Source organism: Chelonia mydas, chromosome 19 (assembly GCF_015237465.2).
Source record: "Chelonia mydas isolate rCheMyd1 chromosome 19, rCheMyd1.pri.v2, whole genome shotgun sequence".
Taxonomy (NCBI): domain Eukaryota; kingdom Metazoa; phylum Chordata; order Testudines; family Cheloniidae; genus Chelonia; species Chelonia mydas.
The window spans coordinates 19,395,552-19,423,492 of record NC_051259.2 but is presented as its reverse complement, the minus strand read 5'-3'; the positions used below and the strand labels follow the sequence as shown (position 1 = coordinate 19,423,492).

The 27,941-nt window shown below is 46.9% G+C and overlaps 1 protein-coding gene and 1 long non-coding RNA gene across 11 annotated transcripts in view; one reads left to right on the top strand and one right to left on the bottom strand.

Moving 5' to 3' along the window:
* The window catches only part of ZMPSTE24 (zinc metallopeptidase STE24), a 110,205-nt gene extending 103,953 nt beyond the window's left edge, over nucleotides 1-6,252 (top strand). For all 6 annotated transcript variants that reach the window (XM_037881566.2, XM_037881569.2, XM_037881572.2 and 3 more), the window contains one exon: nucleotides 5,387-6,252. In XM_037881566.2, coding sequence (XP_037737494.1) covers nucleotides 5,387-5,611 — 225 coding nt within the window. In that variant the 3' untranslated portion in view covers nucleotides 5,612-6,252. The remainder of the gene's footprint in view (nucleotides 1-5,386) is intronic.
* Nucleotides 964-27,890, bottom strand: LOC114020898. 5 transcript variants are annotated; one of them, XR_005222785.2, is made up of 7 exons: nucleotides 27,680-27,890; nucleotides 25,714-25,776; nucleotides 24,605-24,845; nucleotides 21,479-21,944; nucleotides 14,389-14,567; nucleotides 14,047-14,162; nucleotides 964-1,419 (listed from the first exon to the last, which is right to left on the bottom strand). It is a non-coding gene; the product is annotated as an uncharacterized LOC114020898 (long non-coding RNA). The 5 variants fall into 5 exon arrangements; XR_005222781.2 differs by lacking the exon at nucleotides 14,047-14,162; XR_005222784.2 differs by lacking the exon at nucleotides 14,047-14,162 and having other exon boundaries at nucleotides 21,479-21,646.
* Nucleotides 27,891-27,941: the final 51 nt, after the last annotated feature.

Below are 27,941 nucleotides of genomic sequence, written 5' to 3'. Positions count from 1 at the left end.
GTACCGGTCCTGTCAGTTCCAGTGCGACACCTGCTAGCTCTTGTGACTGGAGGCAAGGGAGGGAACAAGGAGCATTGGGCTCCTTTCTCAGCACTGTGCACCTGGTACCCTCTAGGGTCAAGCCTTCCCTGATCCTGGCATCCCAATCACCAGTCCGTCTCTGGAACCCCAGCACTGCATGGAGGCAGAAGCTACCGCTCCACTGTGGTTTCTGAGAGGACTCCTTTTCTGAGTCCGAAGGGGAACCTTACGTGCCAAAGCCCACCAGCTTATGTGCCACCAGACTTTGGTGCCGATCCCCCTACCAGCATGTCAGTGACTGATGCGGTAGCCTTACTGGAACCCCGGGGGGTTTCCCCCAGTATTGGGCCCCTCCCTCCCATTGTTCCTACTTGGTGGTTTCCGAGAGAGAGGCTACCATTCCCTCCTGCTCAGCAGTGGACCCCGACTCCGCTATTGACCCCAGTACCGACATCCAGGAGATCGCTCCAGCAGACATAGTTGAGGAAAAGGAAGGAGTGCCTCCTCCGGTGCAAGCCGCCTCTTCATCCTCCCCAGATGAGGCTGTCATGGGACCCACTAGCCTGCTTCCACAGGATGACTTCAGGGCCCTTCAGAACCTTCTGAATGAAGCTGTTTGCTGCGGAACTAGGTCTGGAAATTGAGGAGCTCAAAAAGTCATCACACGGCCTTATTGATATCCTGGCTGCAGCAGCTCCCTCCATGGTTGCTTTGCCCATCAGTGAGGTAGTGATATGACTGATCAAGGCCCTGTGGCAAACTCCTTCTTCTCTGTCCCCTACCTCAAGGCAGAGAAGAAGTATTATGTGCCAGCAAGCAGGTTCGAAAACCTGTATTCGCATCCCCCCCAAGGGTCCCTGATGGTGTCTGAAGCAAACGGAAGGGACAGGCAGGGCCAGTTGAGCACTATCCCTAAGCAAAAAGACACCAAGAGACTAGCTCTTTTCTGAAGAAAGTTTATTCAACAGGTGGCCTTCAACTACGTATCTCCAACCAACAGACTTTGCTGGGGAGATATGATTTTAATCTGTGGAACTCCTTGCCCGAAGATTCAACAAAGCAGTTTGCTGTCCTCTTGGAGAAGGGTGAGAATGTGGCGTATATTTCTCTACAGGTGGCTCTGAATGCTGCCAACTTGGCAGCCAGGAAAGTGGCCTCCACTGTCACTATGAGGTGGTGTTCTTGGCTCCAGTCGTATGGCCTTCCTCATGAGGTTCAACAATCTATCCAGGACCTCCCCTTTGGAGGCTCCTCTCTTTTCTTGGATACAAGACTTCATGGCCTGAAGGACTCAAGGTCCACCCTATGTTCCTTAGCCCTGTAAGCTCCGTCAGCTTCCAGGAAGCAATTCAGGCCCCAGCACCCTCATTAGTTTTTGGCACCTCCAAGACAGGAACCCTACAAAAGAAAAGGTGGAAGTTATAAATGGCAGCAACCCCACTCCCATCCACCTCAGCCTTCCATTTGGAGTCTCGGAGATGCAGTGGCAGGCCCAAGCAGGCCTTTTGAAGGTGTGCCCAAGGGCACTGTACTAGTCGCTGTTTCAGATCTGCCTCCCCTTTAATTTTTGGACTGTCTATTGCTCTTCAGCCCAGCATGGTCGTACATAACATTGGACCGTTGGGTCCTGAGTACAGTGACAGTCGGAATATCCTTCCATTTTTATCCACCCCCTCATCCCTGTCTCTCTTCAGGGGGTCTTCTCACGAGCAACTCCTCATGCAGGAAGTGCAATCCCTCCTACATATGGGGGCTGTGGAGGAGATTCCCTCAAGGTCTGAAAGGGAAGGGGTTTTACTCCTGGTATTTCCTAATCCCAAAGGCCAAAGGGGACCTCTGGCCCATCTTGGACTAGCGTTGCCTCAACACATATCTCAAGAAACTGAGGTTCCACATGGTCTCCCTGGCCTCCATCATTCCCTCCCTGGATCCAGGAGACTGGTACACATCCCTCGATTTAAAGGATGCATACTTTCACATTTCTATCTTCCATGAGCAGAAGATTTCTCAGGTTTATAGTGGGTCAAGACCACTGCCAATTCACCACCCTTCCATTTGGCCTATCGGCAGCTCCCTAGGTTTTCACAGTATGGATGGTGGTCATAGCAGCCTTCCTCAGGGTGGTGAGGCATACAAGTCTACCCGTACCTTGACAACTGGCTGATCAATAGCATCACCACAGTCCAAGCCACCTTCCAAGCACTGGGCTTGTTAATAAAAAAGCAGAAGTCAACTCTTGTCCCAGTCCAGAGAACAGAATTTACTGAGGCAGTGCTCGACTTGACCCAAGCTAGGACCTTCCTGCTGAAGGCCCAATTCTGGACCATGTTGGACCTGATACTCAATGTCAGGGTTCACCCAATCATGACAGCTCCGATTTGCCTCAAGCTACTGGGTCACATGGTGGAATGCAGTTATGTGGTTCAGAATGCAGGGCTGTGCCTCAGGCCCCTCCAGATGTGGCTAGCATCAGTTTACTCCCCGAGCAGACACCACTTGGACTTAGTGCTCACAGTCCCTTCTCTGGTCCTCGCCTCCCTGGACTGGTGAAAAGAGCTGAGATCAGTAATAATGGGGGTGCCCTTTGTTACCCTCAGCCATCGGTAACCTTAATCTCAGACATGCTGGACCTAGGGTGGGGAGCCCCCCTCAATAACCTCAGGACTCAGAGCCTCTGGTTCCAAGAAGAACTCTCCCTGCACATAAATGTCAGGGAGCTCAGGGTGGTACTCTTAGCATGCCAAGTGTTCCTTCTCCAGATCTCAAGCAAGGTTAAAGTACAGCACGAGAAAGGCATACTGAGTGTCAAAAACTTCCAGAAAAGATTAAAGCCCATGAGACAAAGGCATTAGCTATTTATCAGACACCAAAAAATGTTGTCCCCCAAGTGGCAGCATAAACATCAATGGACTGGCCTTTCTTGAAGGAGAAAAAGTGTCATGTGTTTGTGTGTGTGATCAATCTGTTATCTATGTTGCAAAGGCATTAGGTTTTGTTTTTTCTCTTTAGTTATGTAGACGAATGGTTTTCAAACTGTGGGTTGCGACCCAGTACTGGGTCATGGAATGTAAGGCATTGGGTCTTGGTGACTGGTCCGCACTGCCGCCTGGGCCGTTAAAAGTCCCATTGGCGGTGCTGCCCGGCAAATGCAGGCTAGTCCCTACCTGTTCTGACAGCTCGCTGTGCCCCAGAAGTGGCCAGCAGCAGGTCCACTTCCTAGGAGTGGGGGGCCACGGGGCTCCATGCACTGCCCCTGCCCTGAGCACCAGCTCCAAACATCCAGCTGGGGGGCGGGGGGTGGTGCCTGCGGGCAAGAGCCATGCAGAGCCACTTGCGTACCTCCACCTAGAAGCTGGACCAGCTGCTGGCCACTTCCAGGGTGCAGCATGGTCCGCGGTGCACCCCGCTGCGCCACTGAGTGGAAGCTGCCCAAGGTAAGCCCGTGCCCCAATCCCCTGCCCCAGTCTTGACCTCCACCAAACCCAGAGCCCCTTCCTGCACCCCAAACCCCTCATCCCTGACCCCCTCCTGCACCCCAAACCCCTCATCCCCTCCCTGACCTCCTTCCCGCACCCCAACCCCTTGCCCCAGCTCGGAGCCCCGTCCCACACCCTGAACCCCTCATTTCCGGCCCCACCCTACAACCCTCACCCCCGCACCCCAATCCTATGCCCCAGCCCTGAGCCCCTACCACACCCCAAACCCCTCATCCCCAGCTCCATTTGGTTGCAGACATCAACAATTTTCTTCAACTGGGTCACCAGAAAAAAAGTTTGAAAACCACTGATGTAGATGTTGGGGAAGCTGCTGTAGCTATGCGCTTCTCCCATGTGACAGGATCCTTCCATTACTAACCAGAATGTTAGCTGAATCTTTAACGTTCCAACCTGCCCATTTATGACACCATCATTCAAAATATGTTAAAAATGAATGAAATGTGAAACATCTGTTTTTTACACCATAATTAAATTATGTTTTTAAGCTATTAAGCCTATTGTAAGAGTGCTTTCTCACTCTGTGGGTTAAATAAAGCAGTGTTCTAAACAGTTCTCAGAGTAACAGCCGTATTCGTTAGTCTGTATTCGCAAAAAGAAAAGGAGTACTTGTGGCACCTTAGACACTAACCAGTTTATTTGAGCATCAGCTTTCGTGAGCTACAGCTCATTTCATCGGATGCATACTGTGGAAAGTGTAGAAGATCTTTTTATACACACAATCTTGACATCTGATTTGTGTCCATTTATTCTTTTACGTAGGCTTGAATTAACTTAGGCTTGAATAGAGACTGGGAGTGACTAAGTCATTATGCAAGGTAACCTATTTCCCCTTGTTCCCCCCCAGATGTTCTTGTTAAACCCTGGATTTCTGCTGGAAATGGCCCACCTTGATTATCATACACATTGTAAGGAGAGTGATCGCTTTAGATAAGCTATTACCAGCAGGAGAGTGGGGTGGGGGGAGGTATTTTTTCATGCTTTGTGTGTATAAAAAGATCTTCTACACTTTCCACAGTATGCATCCGAGGAAGTGAGCTGTAGCTCACGAAAGCTTATGCTCAAATAAATTGGTTAGTCTAAGGTGCCACAAGTACTCCTTTTCTTTTTGCTAAACAGTTCTATCACAGTTCTGTCAAAATCATAAGACTCCTAACTCCTCAGAGATCTGTGATGGGTTGAAATCTTGCTGCCTCCGAGCGACAGGAGTAATTGCTGCATAGACTAACCATAGACTTGATGTACTCTCTTTCTGTGGGTAATGTTGCTGCACATGAGTAAAATACTGGAGAATGGAACTCTCGGATTCTTCCTCTCCCTCTGATTGTGACGTGGTGGTTAGAGGTGGGATAACCAATGCCTACTGATTTGGCACTTTTATTCTGAGAAGTGTGACTGATTGGATAAGACATGTGTCTGCCATATTAATGATCTAGACTGTACTCCCAGCAGTGTGTGAAGAGGCCTTGTGCATCCTCTGTTAACTTATTTGTAAAATGGGAAATTAATATTTGACTTTCTTCTAGGGTTGGGGGGGTGCAAGATTTTCAGTGTTAAGGGCTATGTAGTGCACTGAAATATTAGCTCACAGTAGAGGTGAGATTTGAACTTGTCTACCAATTTCAAGATAAGTGTGCTTCCCCTGGCTACAGGGTACTTGGTTGGGAACTCTCCTGGAACAACAGTTCCCAACTTGGTGGTATGGGAAGGAGGACTGAGCTCAAAAGCAGAATGTTGCACAGCCCTGATGTTAAAACTTTCCAGCTGGTTTGCTGATAGACTGTATTCCTGCTGGATGATTTACTGACACTATAAGGAAACTGTAGGCAGCTGAGATTTTATACAGTTTTCATCTATTTTCTCCACAACAGGTTCTCTCCTTTTGCTTGACTGTGTTGAGCCGACGATTTGAGTTTCAAGCTGATGCATTTGCCAAGGAGCTTGGAAAGGCTAAAGACCTATACTCTGCTCTGATCAAATTAAACAAAGATAACTTGGGATTTCCTGTTTCTGACTGGATATTTTCAATGTGGCATTATTCTCACCCTCCTCTGTTAGAAAGACTTCAAGCCTTGAAGGATGCAAAGCAAGATTGACTGGAATCATTGTTGGTTCAGAGACAGAGCTTCCATCTCAGAAGCAAAATTCAGAGCTATTTTTTATTTTTTTTTAAAGTAATCCTTCCAGTGTTCCCTGATCTGAATGCAGCTAGCTTCTGAAATGTGTGTTAAATTTACTGAACTGAATTTTTAAGAAAATAACTTGTGGGACTGAATTTGGAGAATATATTGTATAAAGGCTTTTCCTTTTCACTAAATTTTATCTTTAAATGACAGAACACTTTGAGGGAAAGCAATTCCCCTCGTCCCCATAAGCAAACACCCCTTGAGTTTGTGTAAATTTTGAATGTAGCTTTTGACATTTTGACAATTTCTCAGTTTTTTGTAAAGTGAATTGTAGCTTTTCACCTTCATCAGTTTGATTGGCAGCACCTCAGCCCTGTGCTCCTAATTCACAGTGAAAAAGGTTTGGGTGACTTAATTCCTTATGTGACAAATGCTTATGCTAGCTAATCACTGTTCAAATGTATTTAAAAAGTGGTTGTATTGGATAGAAGGTGCACTTTTTCCATGGATTCAAATTCCTGCGTGCAGTGGATGAAAAAGCTACTTTCCTAGGTATAATAAAATTGCCTCTTCTTTCAATGGAGGAATAACAATAAATTCCATCTCCAGAATGTGTCTGATCATTCTTGACAAAGTCATCGCTTGTGCACTGTAACCAGCAGCCCTATACTGGACCTTGGTGTCAGCTCCAGTGACCGCTTCTCACCCTTCATTGGGCCTGTGGACAATGGAGGAGGGGCTACAGAAAGGCAGCAACAAGATCCATAGAAGGGAGGAAAGCTGCCAACTTTTTGTCATCCCTGTCCCCGTCCCCCCCAACTCCCCAAAATTCCTGCTGCTTCCAAGGAGTGGCAGCTGCTCATAAGAATGGATACACTGGGTCAGACCAATGATCCACGTGGCCTAGTATCCTGTCTTCCAATAGTGGCCAATGCCAGATGCTTCAGAGGGAATGAACAAGACAGGGCAATTATTGAGTGACCCATTCCCTCTGGTCAAGTCCCAGCATCTGACAGTCAGAGGCTAAGGAATGCCCAGAGTATGGGGTTGTCCCCCGGCCATCTTGGCCAATAGCCATAGATGGACTAATCCTCCATAAACTTATCTAAAGTTTTAAAGCCTGCTGCCTATTAATTTCATGAGGTGACCCCAGTTCTTGTGTTATGTGAAGGGATAAATAATACTTCGAGCGATTGCTCATGTCCATTCCAAGTAGCTGCGTGCATGACTGTCGGAAGGTTTTTCCCTAGCAATACCCGTCGGGTCGGCTGTGGAGCCCCCTGGAGTGGCACCTTCATGGCGTTGTATATAGGTTGCTGCCGACCCACCGACTCTTCAGTTCCTTCTTACTACCAGTGACGGTCATTGGAGCAGCTTCTTTCTTGCGTTAGCCAGTATCAAGTGGAGTGCCCCAGGGGTTGGTCCTGGGGCCGGTTTTGTTCAACATCATTATTAATGATCTGGATGATGGGATGAATTTGCACCCTCAGCAAGTTCACAGATGGCACTAAACTGGGGGGAGAGGTAGATATGCTGGAGGGTAGGGATAGGGTCCAGGATGACCTAGACAGATCGGAGGATTGGGTCAAAAGAAATGTGATGAGGTTCAACAAGGACAAGTGCAGAGTCCTGCACTTAGGAAGGAAGAATCCCATGCACCGCTACAGGCTGGGGACCGACTGGCTAAGGAGCAGTTCTGCAGAAAAGGACCTGGGGATTACAGTGAACGAGAAGCTGGATAATGAGTCAGCAGTGTGCCCTTGTTGCCAAGAAGGGCTGTATTAGTAGGAGCATTGCCAGCAGATTGAGAGAAGTGATTATTCCTCTCTATTAGGCACTGGTGAGGCCACACCTGGAGTACTGCGTCCAGTTTTTGTCCCCCCAGTACAGAAGGGATGTGGACAATTTGGAGACAGTCCAGCAGAGGACAACAAAAATGATTAGGGGGCTGGGGCACATGACTTACGAGGAGAGGCTGAGGAAACTGAGGTTATTTAATCTGCAGAAGAGAAGAGTGATGGGGGATTTGATAACAGCCTTCAACTACCTGAAGGTGGGTTCCAAAGAGGATGGAGCTAGGCTGTTCTCAGGGGTGGCAGATAACAGAACAAGAAGCAATGGTCTCAAGTTGCAGTGGGGGAGGTCTAAGTTCGATATTAGGAAACACTATTTCACTAGGAGGGTGCAGAAGCACTGGAATGGGTTACCTAGGAGGCGGTGGAATCTCTATCCGTAGAGGTTTTTAAGGCCTGGCTGATTAAACCTGATTTAGTTGGTGCTGGCCTGCTTTGAGCAGGGGATTGGACTAGATGACCTCCTGAGGTCTCTTCCAACCCTAATATTCTATGATTCCCTAGTGGATGCTCCTTTTCACTCTGTAAATAGTTGAAAGTCTTAGTGATAAAGTTATAGTTCGTGATAAGTGGTATAGTTAAGTTTTAGTTGGGGGGTTAACCCCCTCTCCCTCCCCCCCCCCCCCCCCCACTACTTTGTTCCTGTCCCAGGGACCAGGACATGCCTCAGTCTCAGGTCATCTGGGTCCTGCCTGAAGCCCATGCTGAAGGGAGACCCACACAATTCCTGTCTAAAGTGTCTCGGAGAGGGACACCAGCCCAACAGGTGTAAGAGCATTGAGTACTTCAGCTTTTTCCACATCTGTCATAGGTTGTCTCCCCCATTCAGTAAGGGTCCCACACTTTCACTGACCACCTTCTTGTTGCTAACATACCTGTAGAAACCCTGCTTGTTACTCTTCACATCCCTTGCTAGCTGCAACTCCAGTTGTGCTTTGGGCTTCCCCATGATTCTGGACCTCATCACGCAGAACCACAGCCGCCTTCATCACCCCAACCTGGAGTCTCTCCACCTCACCGTGTGGAAAATCCATGGTTAAACCCATTAGAGCTCCAGTGTTCTGATTCAGTTAGGGAGGTTGTCCTTGGCAATAAAAAGCCCTCCACTCGTGCCACTTACCTAGCCAAGTGGAAAAGGTTCTCTATTTGTTCCGCACAGAAGGGCATTCCTCTGCTGCAGGCCTCAATTGCCTTTATACTGGACTGCTTACTGTATTTAAAGCAGCAGTCTCGTCAATCATGGTGCAATCATGCTATTTCCACTTTCCACCTGGGCACAGCAGGGTGGTCAGTATTTGTTAACTTCATGGTTGGATGCTTCCTTAAAGGGCTAGACAGGCCGTACCCCCAGGTGCGGCAACCGGTCCCTCCATGGGATCTTAACCTGGTCCTCTCAAGGCTTGTGGGGCTCCCTTTCGAACCTCTAGCAACTTGTTCTCTGCTTTACCTCTCTTGGAAAGTGGTGTTTCTTGTGGCTATAACTTCAGCCAGAAGAGTGTCTGAGCTCAAGGCTTTCCTGTCTGAGCCTCCTTAAACAGTGTTTTATAAGGACAAGGTGCAGTTGCAGCCGCATCTGGCCTTTCTCCCTAAAGTAGTCTCACAATTTCACGCAAATCAGGACATTTTTCTACCAGTGTTCTTCCTGAAGCCGCATACTAATGTCAGGGAACGCAGTCTCCATTCTCTAGATGCTAGGTGGGCGCTATTTTTTTACATTGAGTGGACAAAGCCATTTAAGAAGCCTACACAACTCTTCATCGCCATTGCTGAGAGAATGAAAGGGCTGCCGGTCTCATCCCAACGAATCTCGTGTTGGATCATGGCCTGTATCAGGACGTGCTATGACCTGGCAAAGATACTAGTCCCAGCATTGACGGCACACTCCATGAGAGCGCAAGCTTCATCTGCAGCATGTCCATTCCAAGATCCACCCGCCTCCCCTCTGTACCTATATACGCCGCCATGAAGGCGCCAGCCGACCCGACAGGTATTGCTAGGGAAAAACCTTCCGATGATCGTGCATGCAGCGCTCACACACCTACTTGGATTGGACACAAGCAACACATCTTGAAGAACAGCAGTTACGAAAGGTAGGTAACCATTTTTTCCTTATTCACTTTCTCTACAGCATTCATGATTGTATATCTCTTATCATGGCCCTCCTGTGATGGACCCAGGCCAGTTGGGTACAGCAGAGTAGTAGAAGGCAGATATAATGGCCAGTGGATAAGCAGTTTTCTGTTCCCTGACTGACCAGAGCAGGGGCTGCTCCAGGCTAGGGTGGACACATGACTCCAATTAACCTGCAAAGAGTCAGGTGAGACCATTAAGCTAATGTGAACACCTGACTCTAATTAAGGCCCCTCTGATACTATAAAAGGGCTAACTCCCGTCAGGCCAAGGAGAGCCAGAGGAGAGGAAGTGCGGCTGAAGGGCTGGGTAATGAGGCTTCCACCCTCAAGCCACTGGAAAAGGAGCCCTAAGGTAAGGGTGAAAAAGGCGTTGAGAGAGAGAACCGGGAGAGCTGTGGGGAAGTGGCCCAGGGAAATGTAGCAACTCTGGCAGTGAAAGGTCGGCTGCCAACAGCTGCTGTCATTAGGGTCCCTGGGCCAGAACCCGGAGTAGAGGGCAGGCCTGGGTTCCCCACAACCCGACACTACAGAAACTCCTCCTGGGAGAGGAAGACAGGACCCTGTCAGGACAGGAGGCTAAACTGTTCTGGAATAAACCTGTAGGGACAACAGAGACTGTGGGAATTCTCTCACCAACCTCCTTGCTGGCTTATGATGAAAAGGGCTCAGTAGACTGTAACCCTGGCCCTAGAGAGAGAATGGCTACATGGAGGGTTGCAGTGAGCCTCTGAGGCTAGCATAAACCGCCTGTAAGCGCGGGACCCATGGGGACAAGGTCGGAGCTCTGCCACACTCCCCCTTAATTGTCTCTTTTCCAAGTTGAACAGTCCCAATCTTTTTAATCTCTTTTCAAATGGAAGCTGTTTCATAGTCCTAATATCTTTTTGACTTCTAATTTTTTTTTTTTGAGATTGAATGACCAGAACCGCATGGTTTATTCAAGGTGTGTTTGTGTCATGGGTTTATATAGTGGCAGTATGATATTTTCTTATATCTATCCCTTTTCTAATGCTTCCTAACATGCTTTTTTAACTGCGACTGCACACTGGATGATTTCAAAGAACTATCCACAATGACTCCAAGATCTTGAGTGATAACTTAATTTAGAACCTATCATTTGTATGGGACTCTGTGTTCCAGTGTGCATTAGTTTACGTTTGTCAATACTGAATTTCATCTGCCATTTGTTGCCCAGTCATCAGTTTTGTAAGATCTCTTTGTAACGTCACAGTCTGCTTTGGACCTAACTATCTTGAGTAATTTTGTATCATCTACAAATTTTGCCACCTCACTGTTTACCCCTTTTTCCAGATCACTCAGGAATATGTTGAACAGCACTGGTCCAAGTACATATTCTTGGGGACCCCCTCCATTGTGAAAACTGACCATTTTATTCCTACCCTTTATTTCCTGTCTTTTAGCCAGTTACTGATCCAGCTTTTTGAAAATCTAAGTACACTATATCCACTGGATCCCCCTTCTCCAAATGCTTGTTGACACCCTCCCAAGAATTTTAATAGATTGGTGAGACATGATTTATCTTTATAAAAGCTGTATTGATCTTTCCCAACATACCGTGTTCATCTATATGTCTGATAATTGTTGTTTACTGTCGTTTCAACCAATTTGCCTGGTACTGTAGTTGGGCTCACCGGCCTATAATTGCCACAATTGGCTCTGGTGTTTTTAAAAAAATCAGTCTTACATTAGCTGTTCACCAGTCATCTGGCACAGGCTGAATGAAGTGACAGGTTACATACTACAGTTAGTAGTCGAGCCGTTTCATATTTGAGTTCGTTCATAACTCTTGGGTGAAAACGATCTGCTCCTAATGACTTATTGCTGTTTAATTTATCAGTTTGTTCCAAAACATCCTCTGGTGGCACCTGCATCTGGGACAGTTCCTTAGATTTGTCAAAAGAATGGCTTAGATATGGGAATCTCCCTCACATCCTCTGCAGTGAAGACCAATGCAAAAAATTCATTTAGCTTCTCTTCAATGACCTTGTTTTCCCTTGAGCACTCCTTTAGCATCTTGATTATCCAGTGGCCCTGCTGATTGTTTGGCAGGCTTCCTGCTTCTGATATACTTTAAAAAATAATAATTTTCTGTTAGTTTTTGTGTCATTTGCTAGTTGCTCTTCAAATTCTTTTTTGGCCTGCCAAATTATACTTTTACATTTGCCAGAATTTATGCTTCTATTTTCCTCAGTAGGATTGACTTTCAGTTTTTAAAGGATGCCTTTTTGCCTCTAACCGTCTCTTTTCTCTGCTGTTTAGCCATGGTGGCAGGGTTTTTTGGTACTCTTACTGTTTGTTTTGTTTTATTTGGGGTATACGTATACTTTGAGCCTCTATTGCAGTGTTTTCCTGCAGCTTGCAGGCATTTCTCTTATGTGATTGTTCCTTTTATTTCTGTTTAACTAGCTTCCTAATTTTTGTGCAGAATTGAGCCAATCAGCTCTTTCATTTCTCTCCCACCCATTCCCAGTTCCTGTGTGCCCATGGAGTTGTCAGCTGCACAAATAAGACATACATGAAGGGAGCCCACCCATTCCAGACAAAGGGCAGATAGCAGGATGGCCGGTGCATGTCGGAGTACTTTGCTAAAGCAAGAGACAGGGTGGCAAAGGCTGGAATGAGAACAAAGGCCATAAAGTGGATATTTTGGTGTGTTTAGTAGAAGTGACAGGTGTGACAAAGAGAAACAATTCCAACATGTGAGAGCTCCATGCTGAATTTGTTTTAGGGCTTCTCTAATTTTTCTAGCCCTAATGGGACATTATATGGTATCTTAATTATTTTAGTCAGGATGGTTGTGGGGTCTTAACTTACGTCACAGGTTGTAGTAGTAACATTATAATACACACACACACACACCTTTAGCACAGAGAAGACAGATTAAAATAACTAAAGTATGGAAGATTTAAGTGCGTAATCCAGAAATGGCCTGTTGTACAAACAAGTGAATTCTGTGAAAGCAGGACGATCTCTCCAAACTGCTACATGTTGTCATGATTCCTTTCTGCTGAAAATTCTGTTCATTTGGGGAAAGATACAAGTGAAATATTCTTCCAGTGAATTAATCCCAGACGATAAGACTAAGGTTTGGTGTATCATGCAAATGCGAAGCACCAGACCGAAGACCTTCATTGTAAGGCATGTGTACCAGTGCTAGTCTGCCTCTGCCAGATTCAACAGATTGAGTGAGTAAAGAGCCCTGTTCCATTCAACCTGAGGAGTATGAACTGCTCTATGGTAAGAGAGAAAACTGGGTTATAGTGAAGGAGTAAATTCAAAATGTATTATGTTCCAAAACGTCATAATTTTGTTTCTAGTTGTATATATTGCTTTCCCAAACCACTTAATTTAGGGAAATGTGCTGATAAGGGAATATCTTGGGCCCAAAAAGGGATAAGATAGAATCATAGGCTTAGAAGGGACCGCAGGGGTCATCTAGTCTAACCCCTTGCCAAAATGCAGGATTTGTTGTCTACTCTAAACCATCCAAGACAGGCTATCCAGCCTCCTTTTGTAAACCTCCAGTGAAGGAACTTCCACGACCTCCATAGGCAGTCTGTTCCCTTGTCCTACCATTCTTACAAACTTCAGACAGACTTCCTGAATTTAGACTAAATTTGAGGAATTTGCTAATAGTCTCCCACAGCAAGACCATACCACTTTCATCTCCTTATCAAGGAAGGGAAACTGATAGCCAGAACTGCCCTCCAATCCACAGTGGATGCAGCTGATACTTCCTCCAGGGCCATGGCTATGGGCATCATGATGCAAAGAGAGTCTTGACTTCATGCTTCTGGTTTTCCCAGGGAGGCCCAGAATGCCATCAAGGACCTCCCTTTTGATTAATCTCACCTCTTCAAACAGAAGACAGATGAGTCTCTTCATACTCTAAAAGACTCCAGGGCTACCTTTCGCTCCCTGGGCATCAGTTGTTCACACCAAGGTATTGGTCTCCACATTTTTACCAACAGAGACCCTATGAACCTCCACACAAGCCACAAAAGGTCCAAAGATCCTGTTTCCCCAGGCCCCCTACTCAGGTTTCAACATCTCAAACTCAACCAAAAGCCAGGAGATATTTTTCACGTGAGCTCGAGAGCCGCCAGCAACCAAGCCTAACATCTTGTGACCCTTCTACTCCATTTGAGGGTCATTTAGCATTCTTTTTCCACTCACAGAGGATGATAACAGTGGACAAAGGGGTGATGAATGTCATCCTCTGTGACTATACAAGTGAGTTTTTGTATTGCTACCTCCTCCAAGACCCCCCTCTCCATCCCACTTCAGGAACCACTTTCATGACAGTATTCTCGCCCAAGAAATGAACTCCTTATTATAATGCGGAGCAACAGAACACGTTCTTCTGCAATATCAAGGAACAGGGTTCTACTCAACTTACTTTCTAATACCCTAGAAGAAAGGTGATTGGAAACCAGTTCTCTACCTCCGTCACCTCATTTGCTTCATCAGCAAACTCAAGTTTCACATGGTCACATTGGCAGCAATAATTCCATCCTTAGAAAAAGACATGTGGTTCATGGCTCTTGATATGAAGGTTGCTTACTTCCACATCCATATTAACCCCACCCAAGGGCATTTTCTCAGATTTATGGTGGGCTCTGATAATTTCCAATACAGACGACTACTCTTCAGGATAGCTACCGCTCCCAGAGTCTTCACCAAAGTATTTTCCATAGTAGCAGCTCACATCAGGCATTATGATCTTCTTATTTTTCCATACCTCAATGACTGGCTCCTTGCTACTAGGTCCCACCAGGAAGCCTACACGTCAACTCCTATGTTACTCAATCTCCTTTCTTCACTGGGGGTCAGCATCAACATCAGAAAGTCGATCCTCAACGCCGCTCAATCATTGGACTTCATTGGGCAACCCTAAACTCTATCACAGTACGGGCAGACCTGCCAACAGACAAATTTCAAGCAATGAATTACATCATAGCTCGCATCATGAACAACCCTTGTGTACCAGCTGTTAGAGGGCTTTCCCTTCAACCTCTCCCCTGGTTCTTGTCACACAGACAGAAAGCAGAAGACCAGAAGTCCAAACAATGCAATGTTTATTGAGGTTAGTTTCCAAGCAAGCATATTCCAAAGCCCTTCACACCAGTCTCCTTGCTAATTGCAGGAAAAACAGAAGAATTACCTCCACACTGTCCTTGTTTTGTTCTATAGTCAGGCTAGTGAATTATCCCAGTGTTCATTAATGAAATTCATGAGGTGGTGTACCTTAGTTTCCCCTCTTCTACAACAGACCACGTTTGTAATGGTTTCTCTGCTGTGCCTACCTTTAAGTTTATTCACAGATAATAGGTGAGAAGAATTATTGCAATATGAACTAACAATAACATTAGCATCAAATATATTACCAGTGGGTGTTTATAAGTATCTTGTTATACCATGCCCTTTATTTAGACAATTTGTCTTTGAGGCCAGTGTGTTCATTACCCTCTTGAAATCTTTGCATACACTTTAACTATATCCTTGGGGTTTTGGTAAATTACAAGGTAGGGGTGTTGTGCACACACACACACACACACACCCCTCTTAAGAGTAACCTCTTCCCTTTTATTTTCAGGCTTGACTTATTTTACCACCTCCCTTTCCTGGAGGACCATAATCTGAATCGTCATGCTTACAAGTAGCTTGTTTGCTGACCAGGTATATTTATTATTTGCAGCTCCTTCATGCTGCCATTTATGGGCAGTTCTCTCCTTCCCCTACCAGCTAGGTAAATTGCATCCACATAGACGCTTTCTGGCTTTCTTTTGGATCCAAAGCTATTAGCTGCTCAAAGACTCTGTCTTAAAAAGGACACCATTGATTTCCACCAGAGTTCTGATTACTTTTCACTTTTAACTCCAGCTTCTAAAACACACAGCCACCTGAAAAAGAAAACACAACCTATTGTGGCTCCTTTTGGAGCCCTAATAGGATTTTAATTACGTGGCATGTTTTGTTTGCATTTCTTTTACCCCTTCTACAATATACACGGCACATGTTCTGGGAAAATGCACACCCCCTCCACAGTTCAACTCTACAACATTATATTAGTCACATCAACTTTCACACAAGGTGTAACTGCCTCCCCCATGCCCACAGAGTTCTCCTGCACCCTCACCAAAGCGACAGTCCGATCATCCAGAGCTATCCCAAGGCTCAGTGCTCCCAACATTGCTCCCCTTTCCCTTCTTTTTTTTTTTTTCCTGTGCACACACACAAAAAGATCCAGAATGTCTCCCCCAGCCCCAGCTGCCTCCCACCACAGCCACAACTCTGGTCTTTATTTAAAAACATATTAAACTTTATAAAGCATTGAGGTACCTTAAGGGTTAAATGCTAAATACCAAAGCCAAACAACACTGTGTCTGGCAAAAAGTGTCTTGTCAGTTTTGCAACTTTGAATGAAAGAGTCAAATGGATTTTTAGTGATATTATTTCAAAACAAAACCAATTCATCTTTAAACCTACAAAACAAGAGTTTTACAAACCAGGAGTGTTGATTTAGGTCCTTAAAAACTCACATATTTACACAATATATATTTTTACACACACACACACAAATACATGTTCTTTTTCTTAACATTCCTTGCACTGCTATTATTATTTTTTACACAACTGTACCCTGATTACACTCTCATCTTGTACAATCAGAGACAGTCAAGTTAAGTTCCAATAGAAATCCTTTATGTTCCTTTAGTGATTTTGATTACATCACCCAATAGTCAAATAATTTTGATCAGATTATCTCTCTGCCTGCTGCCTGCAGCAGTCCCTTTTTCTGTGGGAAAAGGGCCCATTTCCCCTCAGAATAGCTATAAAGGATCCTGAGGACAAAAACGTAGTGGTGGTAGTAGCTACTTGACCCCCTTTTATAATTTAACTACCAGGGTTCCACCGAATGTTACTGTACCGAGTTGCACAAATAATTACATTTACATACTGGGTTTTATCATCAAACCAAAAACTTCCTTCTGTCATGCTTTTTAAAAACAAAAACAAACAAAAAAAAGCCCCAAACATTTCACATGAATATCCAAAGTACGCTCCATTAAAACTTCAGAAAACAAAAGTGTGGAGGGGTGTGTGTGGGTGTGGAAAGCAACCCATTAACCCTGTGAGGTCAGTTTAAAGTTCGGGGTAACAGTAGCAAATTAAGTAAACTGAGGAGAAGAAGAAGAAAAAGAAAAGGGTATAGTTAGCTCTGAGCCAAGAGTAGGACTCCCTGGGACCTTTACCCCCAGGTTCCTATCCTGGCTCTAGGAGAGGAGTGGGGTTTGTTACCTGCTCCTGCAAACCCTGCCATTTTTCACTTTGAAACTTTTTTTTTCTCTACTCCCCTAGGACCAAGTCCCAGCTCCTGTCTTTTAAGGTGGTCTGTTAACTCTGCTTTTGACTCCAAACCCTGTTGTGCCAAATCATCTTTAACCACCTCTAACTAATTTACAATCCTCCAGTTGCCTTCGCTGGACTAGCACCAAACTTGAAAGATTCCTGGCAGCTTCCAATAATGCTGCCTTTACTTCAAACCTCTTACAAGCGGACTTCAGTGCGTTCTTTCTCTGGAAGGCATCCTGTCCCCATGGCCATGGACCTCCTTCCGCTACCCATTTACCAAGGAGGGTGGGCTCCTCAGCAAGCCCCCATCCCTCTGGGTCCCCTAACACTGCCCCCATTTCCTTTTTAATCTCACCCCAGGTTGACCCCTGCACCTTGAATAGGCCCTGATTCTTCTGTAAAAAAATCCATTACCCCGGCTTGCCAGAATCCGCAACTACCATCATGAGAGCCTGCCATACCCCCTCCAAGCAGCTGCAAAGACTGTTGGGGAGGGGGACTTACCTGGCTGCCACTCACCTGTCCGACATAATGTATCCAAGTCACGGCACCAAGATGTTAGAGGGCTTTCTCTTCACCCTCTCCCCTGGTTCTTGTCACACAGACAGAAAGCAGAAGACCAAAAGTCCAAACAATGCATTGTTTATTGGGGTTAGTTTCCAAGCAAGCATATGTTGAAGACCTTCACACCAGTCGGGCGTCTCTCTGTTCCCCAGTGTTCTGTTTCTAGCTCTGATGCCGCAAAGCATTTATCTCATGTCCCCCTTCCCAGCTCTGACGCCGCAGAGCCTTGCTTGTGTCTCTGTTACCCATTCCCTATCCCCTGTTCCCGTTCCCCCTCTTGCCAAACATGATTCCAATTTCCCCACACACACTTCCTGTTTGACCCCAGTTTATATAGTAATATTCTCAGCTATACCTTAACCAATCGTTACCTAGGGAGGTGGTAGAATCTCCTTCCTTGGAAGTTTTTAAGGTCAGGCTTGACAAAGCCTTGGCTGGGATGATTTGAGTGGGGATTGGTCCTGCTTTGAGCAGGGGGTTGGACTAGATGACCTCCTGAGGTCCCTTCCAACCCTGATATTCTATGATTCTATGATTCAATCATTTTACTGAAATTTAACTAACCAATCCTAACATATTGTAACATAATTTTCTAACCAATTATATCCCACTACCGTAATTAACTTACACCTAACAAAATTAATTATACAGCAGACAGAAACAATTAGAGAACCAAGTATCAGGGGGTAGCCGTGTTAGTCTGTATCCACAAAAACAACAAGGAGTCCGGTGGCACCTTAAAGACTAACAGATTTATTTGAGCATAAGCTTTCGTGGGTAAAAACCCCACTTCTTCAGATGCATGGAGTAATTTTCACTCCATATATCTGAAAAAGTGGGGGGTTTACCATGAAAGCTTATGCTCAATTAGAGAACCAGACAGATTAACAATAGAAAAGTGGGGGCCATAAAGATAAAACGATACAGAAATGAGGGTTTCACAACCAAAACCATTGATAAGTGATTTCTTGCCAGACAGGATGCTATCAAACTAAGTTTTCTTTAACCATCTTAAGATCTGTTTCTTTATCTGGTGGTGATGGGCACTAACAGGACAGGATCATCTTCCTAACAGCCCAATACCACCTTATTTCAGTGTTGCTGGTTTGGGATGTAAGGTACGCTTCCCAGCTTATGGCTGCCCCTGCTACTTAGCCAAAGGCCTTAGCCTAAGAACAAGGCCTCAGACTATCCTAGTGAGAGAAGGCCTATACGCAGGCGGACTTGTGATTCTTTGTTTTATACCTCTATAACTGGCTAAGTGATAAAAATACACTCAGCCACGTGGCCTTGTGCACTTTCGTGACCCCCTTTGTGAGACTTAATCGTTTACTCTTGGGGGAATTCTGCGCCACTGCACATGCACAGAATTCATGTCACCTGTAGATTTCTTTGCTTCCCTGCAGAAAAAATGATTTTCTGACAGGGAAGCAAAGAGAAGCTGCAAGACCAGTCAAGCACCACTCCCTAGCTGCGCAGGTACACCATTTCAGGTACCCAGAGCAGCCTGCAGAGAGGTAGATCACTGCAGGGCTGGGGATACCCCAGCCAGTGGCTCCTACCCTGAGCTGGGATCAGCTGCTATTCCTGGCTGGACTGGAAGCTGGAGAGGACGGGACTTCCTCTTCCCTTGCAAGGAGTGACTAGGGCTGTGTCAGACCCACCCCCACAATCCTCCCCCAACTGCAGGAAGCTCAGCATTCTCCCCTGCTTCCTGCCCCCGTTGCTCTCCAGCTGGGGGGGAAGGGTCACTGTACGGGGAGCTGCTCCCCCATCTGCCCAACCCCTGTGCATCCAGACCTCCCATACCCCAGACATCCCTGCCAAGCCTCATCCCGTACACCCAGAACCCCCCTAGCCCTCCATACCCAAACCCCACCCCATTGAACCTCAACCCCTGCATCTGGAGCCCCGTGCACCCAGACCCCCTGCCTCCGGATCTATACCCCTGCACCCAGACCACCCCCCATGGAGCTCCCTGCCCTCAACCACCCTGATGAGCCCTACCCCCTGCACCACCCTGAGCCCCCACATCCAGATTCCTGCGACACTGACCTCCAAATAGCTGCACACAGACACCCACCCCACCAAGCCCCATTCCCCCAGCAACCAAATCCCCCAGCTGAGACCCCCAGACCCCTTCACTGAGCCCCAACCACTTTCATCTAGAAGCCACGGCAGAGTCCCATTGCCCCTGCACCTTGACCACCCCCCCAGCCTCTGTGCATCCAGATCCCCCCGCAGAGCTGCCTGCACCCAGATTGTCCCAAACAGAATCCTCTCACCCCACACCTGGATCCCCCCACACTGAGCCCTTCCACACTTGGATCCTGCCTGATTGAGCCTGTCTGCCCCACACCTGGTGCGCCTGGCACAGAAGGGCAGGGCCCCAGGGAATTTCTGGGGCAGTTCCAGGCCTTGTGCTGTGTCAGGGCTGGATGCAGCCTCACCACTGAGTCCATGTCCCCGGGGTGGGCGTGGGGAGGCTGCAGGGTGATCTCCCACCTTTGCGCAGCCAGTGGCCTGTGTTCCCCACTGCCATGCTGGAGCCTCTGCATTTATGGACAAAACTTGCAGAATTTTAAAATGTGTGCAGAATTATTATTTTTTTGGCACAGAATGCCCTCAGGAGGAGTAGCAGCAAATTTTGGCCATTATTTTAGCCCAGGCCTCTAATACAAGGCCTTATGTTTCAGGCCCTCTTCTTACTACACTAATGAGTAGGCAGTCTTAGGCATGTGAATCTTTGTATAGTGAAAATGATTGGTGAGTGTTTTGCATAGCTATACTTTGAATAAACTAATTGGTTATGGCAGAGATAAGAGAAATCCGCATTTTAACTCTATAATGAGGGTCAGGAAACAAGCTCTTTGAAACTTACCTCTGGGCTACAGCTCAAGACCAAAGCTGCTAGCATTTTTAACCCTTGCACAACTAACTGAGTGGAAGCCAGAGCCCCAGACGAGATCGGATTCTGACTGGCCACTGGGAGACACCCATCTGCTTTACTGGGAGTGGTGAACATCAGATGCTTGGCATGTGTAGTCTGTCGATTAACTGTTGATTGCTAATAAATGTACATGTTTAAGAATGTTTACTGTGTGATAAAAGCTCCTTTACTGGGACACGGTCCCGTTAACCCGTAGAGGGCCATTTTACCCCGATGGGGAGGAGAGAACAGGTACCCTAAGGTCGTTTGGACCAAATCAATCGAGCCTAACACAGTAAATCATAGCAGGACATGATACTGTTGTCCTTCTGCCTGACCAAGGTTAGCAACCTACTGGCAGAATGACCACCCCAAACACCAAGGAAGGGGACCCTGAAGAATGGGGGCTAGGTGAGGAGCCTACCCTCGCTAAATGGGTAGCAGAACAAGGTCTGTGCCCATAGGGACAGCATGCCTTCCAGGGAAAGGAGGCACTTGAGTCCTCTTGTAAGGGGTTTGAAGTGCAGATGAAGTTGAAACCAAAGAAAGATGCTATAAGGGCGGCGGCTGGCTTGGCATTATGGAAAGCCGCTAGTACTCTTTCGAGTTTGATGTTACTCCAGGGAAGGCAACTGGAAGATTGAATGGAATGTTGGCTGTGGGATTCATACAGGGTTCATGCGCTTGGCAACATTCAGGGCACACCCGGAGTGTTGTGCTGGAGCTGTGCACACACAGCTCCTCTCAAGGGCATGAACCTTGGAATCTCGCCCAGATGACATGAACCCTGGGAAGCCTCCCAGGACTGGGCTCAAGGCCCAAGAGCAAGGAATGCAGTAGATAGAAATTGGTAAATAAGAATGTTAAACAAAGCCAGTGTATTCCTTTTATCTGTTGGAGAATGTAATGCGCGGGGGGAGAGAAAGAATAAAGGAGAGGGTGGAAAGCTGACAGGATCAGTCCAGTCCGTTAGCAGACCAACCTGTTTGCTTGCTTAAAGCTGTGTTCTGTCTTGTCATTGAACCGCCACAGTTGGCAACCAGGTAATGTATAGAAAATTTGCAGAAAAGGACCATTGTCTGGAGATGAAATGAGAAGGCCCAGTGACCCTTGTGGAAAAAGCCAGCCCAACAGTATAGCAGGTAGAAATCTGGGCAAGCAAATAAAACAAGCCATGATTAAAATGGTTCCATTCCTCACAGATGAAATCATGGAAAGAGTGTTTTAAGTGTGATGGATAGTAGCTCAAACAAATATGTACAAGGTAATGGGTGGTAACAACCCATGTCAGGGGGCTAACTACACCTGAGGGGCAATACATAACTTATTTGTATTGATGTATAAAATGAAGCCTCAAGGGGAATGTCTCTGTCTGGCCTGGGGGGAAGGGAAAGTCCCGCCGTTCACTGAACTGGTCCGTTGTAATGGGCATACACGTGTTAGTGCTCCTGTAGAGAGAAAAACGTTGAGAACCTTTACTCTGCTTTGTATTTTAGATTACTAATGGCATAGATGTTGGCAGCTATTGGAGACAATGCACATTTGTGTACTGCTTTTATTGATGGTTGGATTGCAGCCCTGCTCCTTTGATGGTGTGAATCTGGAACCTGTTGTATTCGAGGCATGAGGAGACTATCCATGAATAAGGCTGCGAGTCTGTCATGGAGATCACGGATTCCATGACTTTCCGTGACTTCTGCAGCAGCAGCAGTTTGGATGTGTGGGAGGGGGCTCAGGGCTAGGGGTTTGTGGGGGTGGTTACTAGGGGTGGGGAGCCTCCCTACAGCTCCTAGGCGGCAGAAGGGTGTGTGTGGGGGGGTGTCTCCACACCATGCACTGCTGGCGTCCGCAGGCCCTGCCCTCGCAGCTCCCATTGGCTGTGGTTCCCAGCCAATGGGAGCTGCGGCAGCCAGTGCTTGTGGCAGGAGCAGCAGGGACGCGCTGCCGGGTGTTGGGATATGTACGGGTTAAGTAAAGACCTGGGAAACCGCTGGTGTGCTGACATGGTATTAGGGAGTAGAAGCACGGGCAGGCACTGTTTCTGCACTTGATAAAGTGCCATCCCTCTCCTTTCCCTTCTGCTTGTTAAGGATAGATAAGTGTTGCACCTGCATAAGGAATGTGGGAGGTCTAGAGAATACCCTTTCTGTAAAGAAGTGTTATCTCCCCCCCCCCCTTCCTTTCCCAGCTACATAAATGAGCTCAGGGTCATGGCCCCTTCCTCCCTTCCCTGCAAACTGCTGATTTATTATTGCAAAGAAATGTATTTGCAAAGAATTATTGCAAAGAAATGTATTTTCAAGGTAAAAATTTCTGTAGAATATGCTTAATGCTGTAAATAGTGAACAGGGGCGGAGATAATTACATTCAGTATATGGGTATTCATATTACTAAATAACGGTTTTGGGGGTGTTATAGTAAATGTAGGTATTTACCTATTAATTTAGATAAAAGGGTATGATGTGATTAACTCAGGGCTTACTCAACAATTGCGTCAAGGGGAACAAGTACTGCAATAAGAAGCCCATCTACTCAATCCGCTTCTGGGTCAGCCTGCTCATTCTCTAACACCGGGAAGGGAGCCCCACCAACCCTCCCTCCCCCAGCACCAGCGTGGCCTCCCCATCCCCCAGTACCAGTGGGGGTCCTGGGCCACGTCCTGCAGCCCGGCCCCCCCTCCCCAGGTACCAGCGGGGGTCCTGGCCACGTGCTGTGGCCTGGCCCGCCCTCTCCTCCAGCACCAGAGGGGGTCCCCGGTCAACATAACCCCCCTCCCCCAGCACCTCCAGTGCCCGCAGACTGCCCCTCAGAACACCCCCGCCATCCCCCACCCAAGTTTTAGTCACGGTAGGTATTTTTAGTAAAGGACATGGACAGGTCACGGGCCAGTGAATTTTTGTTTACGGCCCGTGACCTGTCCATCACTTTTATTAAAAATACCTGTGACTAAAACGTAGCCTTATCAATGGATAACTGCAGGGTGTAAAGTAAACAATGCACAAGAAATGAATGTTGATTCCAAGGACCCAGAAAACGGGGACAATGCTGCCAGTGTCTCTTTGGAGTGTTTCACCATTACTGGGACAAAATGGAAGCCCATATTTCCCTCCCTTCTCCAGACTTTCCAAGAGTGGGCTTCATGTTAGTAGAAGAAAAAGATGATAACACAGGAACCTGGGAATGCAGATAGATGACAAATTTCAAATTTGAGTTCTTTTCTCGCTTGCGAAAGCCAGTGCATTCATCTGTGGACTGACATCCCTAGGTGGACAGCTCCGGGGGGAAAGGACAATTAATTTTAGGTTGATACAGCACTCCCTTTCATTCCCAGACACCGGACAAGAGAGTCTGTGGGAAGCAAAATTCCGAATAGTGACACCGTGAGGAAAATGGGAGGCTATTCTGACGTGTACTTTAAAGCCCCTGGGTTCCCAAGACATTTATAGGGACAAAGAATGTAGGGATAATAAAATGATTATATGATGTCTTGGTAACATAGTTCTCAACATACAACCCACTATGACAAGAACTTGGCTCCTCCTCGGAACCCATGGGGTAAAAACCCTAGAAGTGTGGGTCTTGGAGCCACGTACAATTAAGTTAGGCAGGGCATATGTAGATCAAACCAATGTAAAAAAGCAATTGGTAATTAATCCAACCCATATGCTGAAAAGGGTTATTGTGGGTGTCACCTTAGCAAACATTTTGGTAATAGAACCCCACTGTGCAAAATTTGTCCAGCCATAGTATGAGGTTTGGAAGAATTGGATAAATCTTAATGATGTCCCCAGATCCCGCAAGAACCGAGGTAAAAGGGATGTATTAGGCACAATTGGCATGCGGGTAGGAGTTCTCAATAGTATACATGAAGAAGTGGTTGCAAATAAAATGAATGCAGTAGGGCAACACATAAAGGATTTAGCAATACCCCTGAGGGGATCCCAACTATGCATATAAAATGATGGGTCCAAATTAGCTGTTACCACTCAGAAAGGGATCTTGGAGTCATTGTCGATACTTCTCTGAAAACATCCACTCAATATGCAGTGACACTCAAAAAAGCTACAGAACACTTGGAATCATTAAGAAAGGGATGTGGCAACCTTACCTGCAGCCTTGGTTGAACTCTCCCACTCATCAAAAGGCCTGTTCACTTGACTTGGTGTTCACCAAGCTCTGATCTCGCTGTTGCTGAATCCTCCCTCTCTGACCATCACCTGGTCTCTTCCTGCATTGCCCCTCAGTTCTGTCACATCCATTCGGAGTGCTACTTCAAAGATCATTTTTCTAGCTCATTGCTTTGGCCACGTCACCCCGTTCTCTGGATCCCTCCACTGGCTCACCTTTCTCTAAAACATCAAATATAAGCTGCTTGTCTTCTATTTCAAGGCTCTTCACTGTCTATCTGTACTCTCAAAAAGAAAAGGAGTACTTGTGGCACCTTAGAGACTAACAAATTTATTTGAGCATAAACTTTTGTGAGCTACAGCTCAATTCATCGGATGCTGTAGCTCACGAAAGCTTATGCTCAAATAAATTTGTTAGTCTCTAAGGTACCACAAGTACTCCTTTTCTTTTTGCGAATACAGACTAACACGGCTGCTCCTCTGAAACCTGTCTGTACTCTAGCTGTCATCTCTCATTTGCTGTCAGCACTCACCTCCAATCAGCTCATGCTAGCCTCCCTCACCCACTTGTTAAATTTTCAACAAGCAGCCTCTTTTTTCCTCATGCTGCCCTTCATGCTTGGGAGGAGCTCGCCATAATCATCCGCAAAGCCAACTCATTGTCCTCCTTCAAAACCCTCCTCATAACTTCCTTTTGCTCAGATACTGTAAGCAACAAGCTTAGCAACAGTTAGGCTGCTGGGCTGAGACGTGAGATCGCTGCCAATCATGCTGACCAACAGTGTCTCTTTTTTTCCTTGTAGTCCCCCATCTGCCGGTATCCATTTGTTGTCTCTGTCTTATACTTCGATCATAAGCTCTCTGCTTATCTGCTGATTTAAAAATGTAGATGCTGGTTAACATCTTCCTTAGTTACTAATGGACAGAAAGTAGTTCATCTATCTCATGTGATCCTGCTTATTTCAAAACACAGAACTATTTACTGAACACCTCTGGCTTTTATGCATCATTATTAACAATTTTACCATATCTATCTAGTAAGGGGCCTACACAGGTAGATACAGGTGAATGTTATTCCAGCTTTACTTACTAGAGAAGCCATCAGAATACTATTTGGTCCACCATCGTGTGTTCTATAAACCTAGAGGGGGAGCTGGAAAAAGAAGCATTTGTCACCCTTAGAGGTTACAGAACCTGTGGAACTTACATTTAGGTATTAGTTAATTGCTTTGAATTGCTTTTAAATTTGTCTCAGTTAGTGAGAGAATGGGGCAGAGCTCAGTGAAGTGAGAATCTGTAAATTCTTACGTGACTTAGCTGAGCTTATAGGAAAAGTTAGTGCCATGCAGAGTGAGAACCTTATAGAAATTCTGGGAATGGATATTTTATATGCTGATCTCAATACTTGCCCACTTTTGATGTAGCATACAGATTTCTTTCGCCAGCAACTAAGCAGACAAGAAAACTATTAATCCCAGTCTTGGAATGCTGTGAGGATCCCCAGACTTTTTGTTTTCTTTTTGCGCTGACAAGGCTCTCTGAAATGTTCGGAAAAGAGCTGAGATTGTGCCATTCTTTTCTAGCTCTGTTGAGTCCTGGTGACTAACAAACATACATACATTGTGACGGAGGTAATATATTTTATTAGACCAACTTCTGTTGGTGTGTGAGAGATAAAGAAAGAGAGAGAGAGACACACACACACACGTATGTTCTTGTTCCTAAAGGCCTAGATCCAGAAAGGGACTTAGGAATTACAAAGCCTTACTTTTAGATGCCTAGAAAATCACTTTTTCTACAACAATGGGATTTACAAAGCCCGCGTTAGGTGCCTAGCTCCCTCTCCTGTACAGGGATACAATGCAAGATGAGCCCAAGTGATTCAAATATAAAGGGGGTGTTGTTGAGCTGGCTAGAGGCAGAAGGCCTGGCAGTGAGCTAGGGAAGCCCAGGATGGAACACTATGTGGAGCTGGAACTGATGAAAGCCTTTGTATTGTTTTGGGCAAACTTTTTTGCCAGCTTGATGAAAAGTGAATTAAAAGATTTTTGTTTGAGAAGGTGATTGGAATCTTTGTGAGTTCTTACAGGAGTCTCGGTGAAAGGGAATTAGAGGTGGGTCAGGGCCATGGCATTACAGGTACCTAAAAATAAGATACACAAAAGCCAGCACACTAGGTGGGAAGCTGCCTAAGATAGCCCTGGGGAGAGGCTGATGAGAGGGGGTCTGTTCTAAGCCCTGCTCCTCTCACGGAGTTCAGCATCTAAGCCTATACTGCAGCAAGGCACTTAGCTCTAATGACAGGTTTCAGAGGAGCAGCGTGTTAGTCTGTATTCGCAAAAAGAACAGGAGGACTTGGGGCACCTTAGAGACTAAGAAATTTATTTGAGCATAAGCCTTCGTGAGTGAGCTGTAGCTGTTGGTTAGTCTCTAAGGTGCCCCAAGTCCCCCTGTTCTTTTAGCTCTACTGGTGACTCACAGCTGGGATCCCTTTCCTGGAGTTAGGAGACTTAGGCACCAAAGCTGTTTTTTGTGAAAATGAACTAGGCACTTGCCTCACTCTGGAGGTGGCGTTGTCATTTTCCCTCTTAACCGTCAGTCGAATGATCGCGCGCGTTCACCCGGAATGTGACAGCCTGGGTTCCTAGCGCCCTAGAGCTGGAGGAGAGACGGGCCCGCCAGCCTGAGCGCCCCTGTGGGCGGCCGCACGCTAAACCCAACGGCCGAAATCAGACCCAGCATTACAGCCCACAGGCCCCAGGCTGTTACGTGCCAAGGCAGAGAACAGGAGGCCCCGAGGGGCCCCAGCGCTTGAGGGCCCCACCATGGGAGGGGAACTGGCCACTGAGGGGCACCCAGGAAGCCCTGGCGAGCGACCCGCGCCCCAGCCCGCAGAGGGGGGTGACACGCCCAAGCTCGCTGCCGACCTGAGCTGGGGAGAAATTTCCTCCCGACCGCGCCTGTGGCGAGCTACCAGAGCCGTGAGCCGGCCGGGCGCCGGAGACAGACTCGGTGCCAGCTCAGCCAGGGTCGCACGGCGCTGCTGAGAGCCGCACCTGGTCTGCGGGGCCCCGGCACCGCTTGCACCTCATTCACCACAGCCCTGCCGGCCGGCCCGCCCGGACCAGGACCCCACGTCCCGCTGTAGCCAACTCTGAGATCAAACCAACCAAAACCGGAGCCCGCGGGGACGAGGAGAAAACCCGTGACGCCGACGCGACTGCGGGGGGCGCAGCGGCGGGACGCCGTGACGCGGGGGCGGGGCGATTGCGTGGACGCGGCGGGGGCGCGACGTGACGCGGGGGCGGAGCTGTGGCG